Raw genomic sequence first — 14,557 nt, forward strand, 5'->3', positions numbered from 1 at the left:
CGGGGTCGGCTCCTGCTACCGATCGAACTGTGGGTTCTTTTTTTTTTCGCGGTACACGGGCCTCTCACTGTTGTGGCCTCTCCCGTTGCGGAGCGCAGGCTCAGCGGCCATGGCTCACGGGCCCAGCCGCTCCGCGGCATGTGGGATCTTCCCGGACCGGGGCACGAACCCGTGTCCCCTGCATCGGCAGGCGGACTCTCAACCACTGCGCCACCAGTGGGTTCTTTTTGACGTGACCTTATCTTACCATTTTTGAACATATATTTTCTGATGCATTAAGCTGTTTCAGCCTCATCTTGTACTTCCCATGCTTCAGCCTCAGTTTCAGCCCTTTTTCCAAGGAGCACCTGTTTCTTTTACTGAGGAATTTTGTTTAAAAAATCAAGATTTGAGTACTGGTGTGCTCATTGGTCCTGAGCTGGCATTGCTTCTATGACATTTCAGCAGAGCTAGGAAATAAATATATACATACTCACACACGCACACATTTATATACACACATCTATATATATTTTTATATTATTTACTATATCAGAAACCATGAGCTCACGCTGTCTTCCTGTTTCCAGTTCAGTTCAGCTCCACAACTCGGTGTCATTCTAGTCTTCCTCCTTTCCGTATTTGTAATTCCCTTTTCTAACAGAAAGAAACTTGACTCCTAGTATCCTCAATATATTCCTTTGCTCAGTTCTATGATATAGTAGGGTCCCCCTCACTTTGGTTTTGCTTTCCATGGTTTCAGTTACCTACAGTCAACCGCTGTCTGAAAATATTAACTGGGAAATTCCAGAAATAAACAATAAGTTTTAAACTGCATACCTTTCTTAGTAGTGTGATGAAATTTTGAGTTGTCCCACTCCGTCCTGCCCAGGACGTGAATCATCCCTTTGTCCAGGGTATGCCATCCGTTAGTCACTTAGTAGCCATCTCAGTTATCAGATCGACTTTCCAGGTATCACAGTGCCTGTAGTCAAGTAACCCTTATTTTACTTAATAATGGCCCCAAAGCATAAGAGTAGTGATCTGGCAATTTGGGTATGCCAAAGAAAAGCTGTAAAATGCCTTTTTTAAAGTGAAAAGGTAAAATTTTTTGACTTATACGGAAAGAAAAAAAAAATCGTATACTGAGGTTGTTAAGATCTACAGTAAGAACAGTAGAAGATTCTGTGAAATTGTTGAGATGGAAAAAGAAATTAGTGCTAGTTTTGCTTTTGCATCTCAACCTGCAAAAGTTACAGTCACGGTATGTGATAAGTGCTTAGTTAAGATGGAGAAGGCATTAAATTTGTACAATAAGATATTTTGAGAGAGAAACCACATTCACGTAACTTTTATTACAGTATATCATTGTAATTGTTCATTTTTATTATTAGTTATCATGGTTAATCTCTTACGGTGCCTAATTTGTAAATTAAACTTTATCATAGGAATGTATATATAGGAAAAGACATATGTGGGGCTCAGTACTATCCAGTTTCAGGCATCCACTAGGGGTTTTGAAATGTATTCCCTGCTGATAAGAGGAGACTGCTATGCAGAGAAGGTAATTTCAGAATTGATAACCCATACCACTGCAAAAAACAAACCTAGTAACTTGAGTTCATTATTTGTTTCCAATTTTTATTTTAGAATGAGAGGGTATATATAGTCAGCTGTGTTCCAGAGTTACCTGGGTGACTTCCTCCCACTTAGTGCTCTGCTAGTTGTTATTCATTATACATAGTTAGGTTCATTTGTTTCCATTGTGTTTCACTGCAGAGTTTTCCCTCTGTCCTTATTGGTTTCTGTACTTAAAGATAAGTATAGAAAACATGGAAATTGTTGCCAAAATCAAAACTGTATAAAAAGAATGTAGGAATGTCATTCCCCACTACCCTCATCTCTTCTACCCTGCTCCCACCCATGCTCTGTAGGGCAGGAGAGCGAGGCTTCATCTGCTGCTCCCCTTGCTCGCGTTGCCACCTGGACCATCCCCCCAACCCCTGCACCCCCCACTCCCCAGCCCATCCGTGGGAAAATTGTCTTCCGTGAAACTGGTCCCTGGTGCCAAAAAGGCTGAGGACTGCTGCTGTAGGGAACCAGCCTCAGTTCTGCTTTTATCCTTCCTGTATCTCTTTTTTGCAAAAACAGATGCATATATATTTTTTTCCTCATTTAGCCTTATATAAAAGGGGGCATGGTATATGTGCTCTTTTACATATTTTTTCCCCTCACTTAATATATTCTGAAAATCCAGATCATCCTCATTCTTTCTTATTTTGTTTTGAGGTTGGCGAAAGAAAGGAATTATATTCTGCCCCTGCAGTAGAGTTTTTTGTTAAATATTGGACATTCATCTTGGTTTTCCATAGGAAGAACTTATTTTTTCACACTTAAAAAATGATGCAAAACAGACATTTTAAACAACTTTAAATAAACAGTTCCATAATAATGGCATACAAAATTGCTTGTCTTGGCTGTTTCTGGTTATGGTGAATTTTCTGCTTGAGTTACTTCATTTATGGAGGCATTTTAGTACACAGACTGAGCCAGATGGCCTGGGTTGGGATCCTGGTTTGGCCACTTACTGGCTTTGTGACCTTACACTTAACTACTACAGTGGCTTGGTTTCCTCATTATACATGAGGGTGGTTGTGAGGTTTTAATGAATTTGTGTGTGCAAAGTGAAGAACATTGCCCGGCACATGGTACACACTATATAAAGGTTGTTGGTATCATTCTTGTATTTAAGGAGGATGGTGGTATGAATTGATTACTCTCTAGAGTCAGTCTGTAAAGTCTAAAAACATCTTAGTCTTTTGTTTCAATCATCTCACAATAAATCTATCATCTGCTAATTTATTTAGCAAACCTGAAAAACTCACACTTCCTTTTCACTGCTTGTCTATTCACTATTCAAGAGAGGTATCATGTAAGAATAAAATTTAGGAAAAAAAAATTAGCAAGAGAGATGAATGGATTCTTCACGCTGAATAGTAGACACCTGATGGCTTTTAAGGAAGAGACCCCCATTTTTGAGACACATGATGAAGTATTTGATGTCCCATCTAGTAGCTTAAGAAAGGGTGTCTGCATTCTGAAGTAACTTGATGAGTGATATGCTGTATCCCATTTGTTGCAGTTACAACACACCCAGTAAAAATGTTATTGATCTTGAAGAATAGAATAAATACGTTATCTCATAATATGACCAAAGTAGCCTGAAATCTGTGATGTAAGTGTTCACAAGGAAGAGGAGCATTTTCTGCTCTTTAAGGGGACCTGCAGGTGAAACTGTTCTTGGCTTGAGTTCTCATTGATTTTCAGAGATGTGTGTTATTTTTACATCTGTACAGCTGCCGCCTTTGTGAACTGAAGCTCTGTCATCTCTCCGCAGGGATGCCTCTTCGCTGCTAGATCCAATGGAATGCACAGACACGGCCGAAGAACAGAGAGTGCACAGTCCTCCTGCCTCCTTAGTGCCAAGAATCCATGTGGTTTTAGCCCAGAAGTTGCAGCACATCAACCCTTTACTGCCTGCTTGCCTTAACAAGGAGGAGAGCAAAACCTGTAAGTGTAAGTGCTAAAGCCTCGTGGCCCAGAGACTTACCCAGCACGTGAAAGCTGCGTGGTGGAGCTGTCAGTCAGATTCTTGGTCTTCAGAATAAATTTCTCCAGCGGTCACCATTTCTTTGCCCCATTTTCATTTATGTTAATTCTCTTCATTAAAATGAGGCCCCCCCAAAAGGTACACACGCTGTCTTATTTTGACAGCTGGCATCACTTACCCACCAATATTTTAAGTCCATACTAGTCATCTACTGACGTGCAGTGCTTTGTTCCAGTTACTTTTTAACCTAAGAGACACGAGAGGAACTGGTTTGTGTTCTGAATCTGGTCTCCTTTCTCTCTCCAGTTGTTTCTAGTTTCATGTCTGAATTGTCTCCAGTCAGAGCAGAACTGCTTGGGTTCCTCACTCACGCCCTTTTGGGAGACAGTTTGGCTGCTGAATATCTTATATTACATCTCATTTCTACAGTGTAAGTGCTCTGTTCTTGGTGGGAATTAAGGGAGTTTGGTGTTTTGTTGAGAGGGGAAAAGAACAGAAAGGTTTCTGTTTTTATCAGGCTTCATCACCAGATGGTTATTTGTTCAGTGTAACAGGTGTTATACCAAATCACAGAAATTCCTTTTTCAACTTTTCTCAGCGTCACATGTAGCATTTTGATTGTATCTCCTTAAATTTAAGAGCAAAAATCAGATAAAGAACCTGGCCAATGAGTAAAATGAGTTGTTTTATCCTTTTTGCATTCTGAATTCTCTATTTATACATCCCAAGGCTCTGTGAGGTCCATTTGGTATACATCTCACTTGTATGTGGACATGTGCCCCTCTCCCTTTCACTTCACTACAGCTCTTTGTTTTCTGATTTCAAAATAACATGTGTGCCTTCAACAAGTTCCAAGAGCATAAAGAAGAAAATTGAAATTGTCTGTAATCTCACCACTTAAAGATGATCTCAGTTAACAGATCTTGGTACCTGTTCATATCATCTTTTTTTTGTTTACATATGTATCCATCCCTACTTAGATCTCAATTATACTCTAAACAGATCATTATCTTGCTTTTATCATTTATGTTAAGCATTTCCTATCATAATTCTTCTTGAACCTCTTAATGGCTGTGCAGTATTTCATTATAGACAGCTGTACTTTTTCCCTAAATGTTAGGTTTTCCTACTTTTTCTCTGTTTAAATAATCCTCCAGTAAACATCTTTGTACTATAAATCTTTCCTCAGGTAGGATTTGAGACAGTAGTACATGATGGTTGAGAGCATAGACTCTGGAACCCAAACTACCTGGGTTCAAATTCACCTCTGTCACTTCCTGGCTACGTGAACGTGGGCATGTTTCTTAAAATTTCTGTATCTCAGGTTTCTCATCTGTAAAATGAAAACAATAATACCTACCTTAGAGTGTTTGGGAATTAAATGAGAAAGGATTTAAGTACTTAGAACAGTACCTGGCACGTGCCCAGCACTTAAATATTGGCTATTATTTTTATTGTTGTTTCTGCTTAAAAAAACAACTGATCAGAATAATCTGCTTTAATTTTAATGACAGTATTAAGCTAATTTTTCTTCGTTTGCTTTTTGATGGAGATCAGGAAATCACGTGAGTATCTTATTGGTTGATATCTTTTTTCTTCTAGATATACAAGAAGAGATGTTCTTCCACTAGGAAAATTTACGGTTAACTTGAGTGGGTGTCCACGGAATAGTACCTTCACCGAACACTTATATCGAATTATTCAACATCTAGTTCCAGCAGTAAGATCAATATAAATATGTATTATAAGCTTAAGTACACTTTAAAAGTCCATCTAATTGTCTTTCATTCAACCCAAATATTTAACTTTGAGATGTTAACAGACCTCATTAAGGGGAAACAAAGCCTGCCTAGTTTCATAATTTAAAATGTACTAACTCCTAAACATTTCACGTTTCCTTTATTGCCTTAGCACAGGTCTCTTCAAGTAACAACACAACTGTAGTAACTCCCTTAACATTGTACTCTTTGTTGATGCCAGTTTGTTTGTGCAATTTGGTATCCTTTGTGTGCTTTAAAATCGTAAATCTAAGTAAACTCTAAATTATAGGAGCATAATTCTTTTAGTTGAGGTAATAACTTGATCTCTCCTACCCCAGTTTTAATTCCTGTTTGGAAAGTCAAGCTACCTTTATTTGCCAGGACATCTGGAACGCAGTGTTTGTGTGGTATTAAGATCTTGGGGACAGGGGAATCGCTGCTAATTAGTTGTGTGGCTGGCAATGCCGATCACTTCTTTGGAAATTTAAGAGGTTGAAACAGATCATTCATTTAACCAGTGTTTATTGAGTGTCTTCTGGGCTCTTAAGAAACAGCATTGGACTAAATAGACCAACATTTCTCACTCTCCTTGACTCACTTTACACTGTTAAAAAATTATTGAGAACTTAAAAGAGATGTTGTTTGGGTTTTTATTATCAATTTACCATATTAGAAGTTAAAACTAAAAACATATTAAAATATTCATTGAAAATCAATTACATATGAGCAGAAGTAAAATATTTTTGTAAAAAATAGCTTTTTTTCCAAACAAAATAATATTAGTGATAAAAGTGACATTGTTTTAAATTTTTGCCAGTCTCTGTAATGTCTGGATTAATAGAAGACAGCTGGATTGTCATATCTGTTCCTGCATTCAGTCTATTGTAACATGATGTTTTGACTGAAGTATATGAAGGAATGCTGGCCTTACACAGATGAAAAAGTAGTTGGCAAAGGAAGAACTTTTAATGGCATTTTCAGATAACTGTAGATATTCTTCTGATACTAGACCAAAACTGTCCATATGGCATTTTCTTCAAGGATAGTTGTGTGAAATCTGTAATCTCATCAATGAACTTTTTATACTCTGCTATCGTAAATTCATTGGTCTGTCTTGCACATTGAATGGATCTTTTATCCATGTGTGATTTTGACCTCATGGACCCCATAAAAGGGTTTCAGCAACTCCCTGGGAGTGCCCTGGACCACATTTTGTTGGTGGTGGAAGACCAACAAATAATAAATAACATATATAGTATGTCACTGAAGTGCCATGGAGAACAGTAAAGGCCCAGGGGAAGGGGATAGGGAGTGCTGGGGGGTAGGCCAGGGTGGAGTTGCTGACATCTACAGCGTGTTGGGGAAGCCCTCTCCAGGGTGGAGTTCAGGGAGAGACTTGATGCAAACCCAGGATCAAGACACAGGGCCGTGTTGGGGAAAGTGTCTGTCCTGTGCAGAGAACAAGTTCAGGGTCCGAGCGCAGCGTGCTGGGCATGTTGAGGAACGCCAGCCTGAGGGGCCGGTGTACTGCCATGGAATGAGTGCTGGGGAGGAGCGTAGGACGTGGGGTCTGAGTGGCAGCCTAGGGCCACTCAAAGCTTGAGGCCAAGATTTAAGTAGCACATACTTGGGACATGAATTATATTTTTAAGTATGAAAGTGATATGAGGAAAGTACTCAAGATTCTTGCATGGTAAGGTATTTCCTTTTTGTTCTTTTTATTCTACATCACTTTGTAGTGGTTTGTTTTACTGTCTCATTTTTACCATATCCCATTCCCTTATATTACTCTTATGTTTGTGTCTAGCTAGCACTGAACTTTTTCTAAACACTTGCCTTTTTAATATCTTATTTAGTTTTCGTAGCAGTAAGTGTGAGTGACCTCTTTTGCTTATATGGAGCTGCACCCTGCTCTATGCCACCTTTTGTTTCGACAGACTCTGTTTCTTTCGGGGTCATTTCCTTGTATCTATAATATGACCCCCACCCCTGCTTTCTTTGAATTACTGAGCCAAAGCACAAAAATCCTCTGCATTTTGAAAATACATCTTCTCTCTTCCTTGACATCCTTCCCCACCCCAGTCTCCACCCGTACCACACATACTTCTTTATGGTCCAGAGTGATCTTAGATTGGAGTACAACGCAGGGTGCAGAGGGCACTGGGTGTGGTGGGCTCAGGAAGACGGAGGGTGGTGCAGGTGGACTTAACTGATTTTCTACTGCTGAGACTGGGTGAGGAGGTGGCTCTCCCGGGTAGAGCAGGTTCCGAGACCCACAGCGCTGATGACAGTGTGGAGTCCTCCACACCTCAGGCCTCCTTGGAGCAATTTGTTTAGAGGTCTGCAGCTGTCTATGCTGAATGAATATAGTTTTATTTTATTTTCAAAATTTATTAAAAATTTTTAAAATGGAAGTATAGTTGATATATAATATTATATAAGTTACAGGTGTACAACATAGTGATTCACGGATTTTTTAAAAATTGAAGTACAGTTGATTTACAGTGTTGTGTTAGTTTCAGGTGTACAGCAGAGTGATTCAGTTACACATACATATATATTTTTTTCCTCAGATTCTTTTATAGGTTATTACAAAATATTGAGTATACTTCCCTGTGCTATATAGTAGGTCCCTGTTGGTTATCTGTTTTATATGCAGTAGTGTATTATGTTAATCCCAAACTCCTAATTTATCCCCCCACCCCTCATCCCTTTCCCCTTTGGTAACCATAAGTTTGTTTTCTGTGTCTGTGGGTCTATTTCTGTTTTGTATGTAAGTTCATTTGTATCTTTTTTTTTTTTTTTTTTAAGATTCCACATGTAAGTGATATCATACGATATTTGTCTTTCTCTGTCTGGCTTACTTTACTTAGTATGATAATCTCTAGATCCATCCATGTTGCTGCAAATGCCATTATTTCATTGGTTTTTATGGCTGAGTATTGCATTGTATATATGTACCACGTCTTCTTTATCCATTCATCTGTTGATGGACATTTAGGTTGTTTCCATGTTTTGGCTATTGTGAATAGTGCTGCTATGAACAAAGGGGTGCGTGTATCTTTGTGGTTTAGAGTTTTGTTTCTATGCCCAGGAGTGGGATTGCTGGATCCTTTGGTAATTCTATTTTTAGTTTTCTGAGGAAACTCCATACTGTTTTCCATAGAGGCTGCACCAACTTACATTCCCACCAACAGTGTAGGAGGGTTCCCTTTTCTCCACACCCTCTCCAGCATTTATTATTTGTAGACTTTTTGATGATGGCCATTCTGACCAGTGTGAGTGATATCTCATTGTAGTTTTGATCTGCATTTCTGTAATAGCAATGTTGAGCATCTTTTCATGTGCCTTTTGGCCATGTGTATGTCATCTCTGGAGAAATGCCTACTTAGGTCTGTGCCCACTTTTTTTTTTTTTTTTTTGCGGTACACGGGCCTCTCACTGTTGTGGCCTCTCCCATTGTGGAGCACAGGCTCCGGACACGCAGGCTCAGCGGCCATGGCTCACGGGCCCAGCCGCTCCGTGGCATGTGGGATCCTCCCAGACTGGGGCACGAACCCGTGTCCCCTGCATCGGCAGGCGGACACTCAACCACTGCGCCACCAGGGAAGCCCTATGCCCGCTTTTTGATTGGGTTTGTTATTTTGATACTGAGCTGTATGAGCTGTTTGTATATTTTGTAAATTAAGCCCTTGTCAGTTGCATCATTTGCAAATATTTTCTCCCATTCTGTAGGTTTTCTTTTCATTTAGTTTATGGTTTCCTTTGTTGTGCAAAAGCTTTTAAGGTTAATTAAGTCCCATTTGTTTATTTTTGTTTTTATTTCCATTACTCTAGGAGATAGATCCAAAAAGATATTGCTGCCATTTATGTCAGAGTGTTCTGCCTATGTTTTCCTCTAGGAGTTTTATGATATCCAGTCTTACATTTAGGTCTTTAATCCATTCTGAGTTTATTTTTTTATATGGTGTTAGAGACTGTTCTAATTCATTCTTTTACATGTGGCTGTCCAGTTTTCCCAGCAACACTTATTGAAGAGACTGTCATTTCTTCATGGTATATTCTTGCCTCCTTTGTTGTAGATTAATTGACCATGTGTGTGTGGGTTTATTTCTGGGCTTTCTGTTCTGTTCCATTGATCTATATTTTTGTTTTATGCTAGTACCATACTGTTTTGATGACTGTAGCTTTGTAGTATAGTCTGAAGTCAGGGAGCCTGATTCCTCCAGCTCCATTTTTCTTTCTCAAGATTGCTTTGGCGTCTTTTGTGTTTCCATACAAATTAAAAAATTTTTTTTCTAGTTCTATAGAAAACGCCACTGGGGGCTTCCCTGGTGGCGCAGTGGGTTGAGAGTCCGCCTGCCGATGCAGGGGACAGGGGTTCAGTTCATGCCCTGGTCTGGGAAGATCCCACATGCCGCAGAGTGGCTAGGGCCCGTGAGCCATGGCCGCTGAGCCTGTGCGTCCGGAGTCTGTGCTCTGCAACGGGAGAGGCCACAACAGTGAGAGGCCTGTGTACCGCAAAAAAACAAAAACAAAAACAAAATACGCCATTGGTAATTTGATAGGGATTGCATTGAATTTGTAGATCACCTTGGGCAATATAGTTTGGTGTTTGTCCTCTCCTCTCACGATTACTGATTTAGATATCGTATTTGTGTATGGATGATTTCCTACTTCTACTGTATGTTTGCCTTTACTGATGAATGTGATTTTAATTCAGGGAGCACAGAGGAAAATTAAGCTTTTCTCTCTCCGTCTTGATGTGTAAATAAACATTTTATTTTCTGTTTTGTTAGCCTGTGGTCAGTTAAAGAAGTTAAGCCTCTGAATATTTGATATATATATCAGTTGTCTATCATTTGTTTCTGGTTCACTGGTAAAATAAAAAATATTCTTCAAGAATACTGAACAAGACAGCTGAAAATAAAGCAGCTCATAGAATCAGAAATTCTTATGATGGAGAAATTTTTGTTTCTAAGAGCTCAAGAAACCATGAGACTGCTTACTCCCTTAGAAATAATAAGCTCTTTCTTTCCATTATAAAATGTAGTGTTTAACTCCAAATATATGTTTTCTTAAAAGAGGGAAACTTAGTTCCTTGATCATTAAAAAAATTTCTCTTTGCAGTCTTTTCATCTGCAGATGACTATAGCGAACATGAACCACTTGAAATTCATTCCCCACAAAGACTACACAGCCAATCGCTTGGTCAGCGGGCTCCTCCAGCTGCCCAGCAATACTTCTCTTGTAATTGATGAAACTCTCCTGGAACAGGGGCAGCTGGACACGCCAGGTGTGTGCACGGACATTGTCCTTCCATTTCTAACTCCCAGCAAAGCCAGGCATGGTAATGATCTTCTAAGGAATAACTGAACAAAGACAAATTCACACTTCACAAGTATTTAAGACAAAGGCTTGCTCTGTGAATTTGGTTAAAGCATATATCATTAACAAATAAATTGTGTACATCAACTATGTTTTGTGATAGTTTGAAAATAGTATGATAATACACCAAGTAGCAGGTAGCTTTTGAAAGGTTGAAAAGGGAGGAGGTTTTGCCTTTAGTCCTATATTACCTCAAAAGAAAAGTTGTAGAAAAGATCTAGTAAAACATTTTCTACCAGCCAATGTGATTTAAAAAATTTTTTTCAAAGAATCTCTGAAAAAATATTTAGTAGATCAGATGGCTTGCACTAACCTCAGTTATGGAACATGTTATAAAATTACAAGAAAGCAGATTGCTTTATCTATGCTCAAATGAGAATTAAGACACTTTGCTGGTGTAAGTTCAAGAGGTAAAAATAGAAAAAATAGTGTAGACTGGGTAGAATTAAGGCAAAGGTGAGTATAAATTCAGTAAAATTCACTAACCTTATCTGTATAAAAATAATTTTGGTTCTACCAGATTATTTTAGCCCTGTGAAGATGCCACATACAAAATAATCATACTTTTATCGGGAACTATTTTATATCTAATTGCACACCAGATGCTTGGTATTAGATTTGGGGTGGGTGGGGGAGGAATCTTGGCTCCAGAAATATGTTTGTCTAGCTTGACAGATATTATCTGTGAAGCCTATTAATTAATGACCATTTAGAAGATTGAACAGTGCCTCATATACTTTTTTTTAAAGCAGTAGAAATCTCATGTCTTATTAATGTCAGCAAAACTAATTTGGTTAGGTGATTAAAATCAAGTTACTGAAAAATTATTCCCTTGTTTTTGTAGGTGTTCATAATGTGACTGCCCTGAGCAACCTAATAACTTGGCAGAAGGTGGATTATGACTTCAGCTACCACCAGATGGAATTCCCCTGCAATATTAATGTTTTTATTACTTCGGAGGGGAGATCACTCCTGCCGGTAATGAAGGGTCATTTTAAAATGGACGGAGGTTACATTGGAAAGATATCTATATTTTTGCTTTGTTTCTTGGTACTACTTATTATTAATAAGTTAAACTTGTTTCAGAGTTGTGGCTGCCGATTATTAATGAGGGAGCTGCTTATTTTGTTCTCTGGGATGAAAACTTTGTAAAGAAAATCACAAGACAAGCAAAGAAAACTCTTGGCAGCAGAAAACTCCCACATGTAGGGAGAGCAAGTAGAAACTGTCTGTAAATTGCCTGATTAACATCCAGACCTTTGTTCTTGCTGCCTCTGTTCCATTGTTTTCTGCCAATCCTACGTGAGAAATATTTTAGGGTTCCTTTTAAAATGTTCCTAATCACCTGGTAATTATTTCTATGCTTTATTGTGAAATGCTCTGGTGAATCATCAGTGACTAATGAAGAGAGCTTTTACATCTGAGTCATTAAGGATGAGAAGTATGCCCAGTTGTTGAAAAGGCATATGTGCTCTGTATAATGATGTTCACCCTTGATATATGAGGAACTGCCTGTGAATGAGAATGAAATGGCCCAGTGGTAAATTTCTGTGGGAAAGTGTGATTTGCTATATGTGGTTTCTAGAAATGCAGTTCAGTAAGAAATAGAGTACATGTTCCGTGATTAAGGAAACATCTAAAACATTTTAATTAGCTGCTTTTTAGAGATTCACTGTTTTTTTATATGTTTACTGATAACCATTGAAGAAACATAAGTAACAAAGAAAAGGCTAACTTCTGTAATTATTGCTGAGATAGTTACAGTGGATAGAAATTAATATTAAACAGTGCCCTCCCCCTAATAAGGGATTGTATTTAATTCCCTTAGGGGCTGATAGAGATAATGCATCCCCCTGAAATTCTAGGTTGATTTAGGAACTTGGAAAATAATGTGTACTGTTTCTCATTTTAGGCAGACTGCCAGATCCACTTACAGCCACAGCTAATTCCACCAAACATGGAGGAGTACATGAACAGCCTTCTCTCTGCGGTGCTGCCTTCTGTGCTGAATAAATTCCGCATTTATCTGACCCTTTTGAGGTTCCTGGATTATAGCATATCTGATGAAATAACCAAGGTGTGTTTGGGTTAAAACAAAGGATCTCCCTGTGTTGAATTGGGATATTTAATCAATTTACATTTACTGTAATTACTGATAAGGTAATCTTGCTATTTGTTTTCTGTGTCATATGTCTTTTTTGTTCCTCTATTCCTCCATTATTGTCTTCTTTTGTTTGAAATAGATATTTCTAGTGTACAATTTTAATTTCCATGTCTTTTCTTTTATGACATATTTTTTTTCTTTAGTTGTTGCCCTGGGAGCTACATTAACATCTTAACTATGATAATCTGGGATTAATTTAGGATTATGCCAGTTTAAGCACAATAGTATGCAAAAGCTTTGCTCCTTCATACCTTCCATTCCTTCTCCTGCTCCTTTGTGCTTTATCATCATTCACATTACGTCTTTATACACTGATACGTCTGTCAACACATTTACAATTATTGCTTTATGCAGTTGTCTTTAAAGACATTTATACTACCTTTTATATTTACCTGTGTAGTTACCTTTACCAGTGATCTTCACGTGGATCCGAGTTACTTTCACTTTAGCCTGGAGAACTCTCTTTCGTATTTCTCAGTATTTTTTATGGGGGAGCTCTGCTTGTGACACATTCTCAGTTTTTGCTTACCTGAGAATGTCTTAATTTCTCCTTAATTTTTGGAGACTAATATTGCTGGATGTAGAATTCTTGGTTCATAGGCTTGTTCTTTCAGCACTTTTAAGTCCTCCAACTGCCTAGTGGATTTTCTGAGGAGAAGTCAGTTTCCAGTGAGGGTTCTTTGTACACAATGAGTCATTTTTCTCTTGTCCTTTCAAGATTCTCTTTGGCTTTTGACAGTTTAGCTGTAATGTGTCTACATATGGATCTCTTTGAGTTTATCCTACTTGCAATTTATTGAGCTTCTTGGATGTGCAGATTAATGCACATTTGGGGGGAGTTTTCAAGACATTTGGTAAGTTTTTGACCATTATTTAAGTTTTTTCCTGCCCCTTTCTCCTCTGTGGCACTCCCATGTATGTATGTGGTACACTTGACGGTGTCCCACAGGTCTTTGAGGCTCTGTTCAGTTTTCCTCATTCTTTTTGCTTTCTGTTCCACAGACCAGATAATTTTGGTCAGCATGTCTACAGATTTGCTGAATCTTTCTTCTGCCTTTCAAGTGAATTTTTAATTTAAGTTGTATTTTTCAACTTCAGAATTTCTGTTTGCTTTTTAAATAATTCCTATCGCTTTACTGGTATTTTCTATTTGGTGAGACATCATTCTCATACTTAAAGTTCTTTATTCATGGTTTCCTTTAGTTCTTTGAATATATTTAAAATAGCTAATTTAAAGTCTGTGTAGTAATTCCAATATTTAAGTTTCCTCAAGGACTTATTTTCCAATGAAGGGGGCTACACATACTTGTCTCTTTGTATTTCTCCTACTTTTTGTATTGAAAGGTTGTTTTTTATAGATGATTTATTTTTTTAATCTAGTTATCTTTGGCTGCGTTGGGTCTTTATTGCTGCGTGCAGGCTTTTCTCTAGTTGAGGCGAGTCGGGGCTACTCTTCGTTGTGGTGCACAAGCTTCTCATTGGGTGGGTTCTCTTGTTACAGAGCACAGGCTCTAGGCGCGTGGGCTTCAGTAGTTGTGGCTCGCGGGCTCTAGAGCACAGGCTCAGTAGTTGTGGCGCACAGGCTTAGTTGCTCTGCGGCATGGGGGATCTTCCCGGACCAGGGCTCGAACCCGTGTTCCCTGCATTGGCAGGCGG

At 38.6% G+C, this 14,557-nt stretch overlaps 1 protein-coding gene across 2 annotated transcripts in view; it reads left to right on the top strand.

The window, feature by feature from the left end:
* MCMBP (minichromosome maintenance complex binding protein) overlaps positions 1-14,557 on the top strand; it is a 67,125-nt gene that overhangs the window by 44,166 nt on the left and 8,402 nt on the right. The window contains exons 9-14 of one of the 2 annotated variants that reach the window (XM_065893876.1): positions 3,377-3,555; positions 3,896-4,019; positions 5,192-5,309; positions 10,480-10,645; positions 11,582-11,715; positions 12,650-12,814. In XM_065893876.1, coding sequence (XP_065749948.1) covers positions 3,377-3,555; positions 3,896-4,019; positions 5,192-5,309; positions 10,480-10,645; positions 11,582-11,715; positions 12,650-12,814 — 886 coding nt within the window. The remainder of the gene's footprint in view (positions 1-3,376; positions 3,556-3,895; positions 4,020-5,191; positions 5,310-10,479; positions 10,646-11,581; positions 11,716-12,649; positions 12,815-14,557) is intronic. The other variant, XM_065893877.1, reaches the window with a different exon arrangement.

Source organism: Phocoena phocoena, chromosome 16 (assembly GCF_963924675.1).
Source record: "Phocoena phocoena chromosome 16, mPhoPho1.1, whole genome shotgun sequence".
Classification (NCBI taxonomy): domain Eukaryota; kingdom Metazoa; phylum Chordata; class Mammalia; order Artiodactyla; family Phocoenidae; genus Phocoena; species Phocoena phocoena.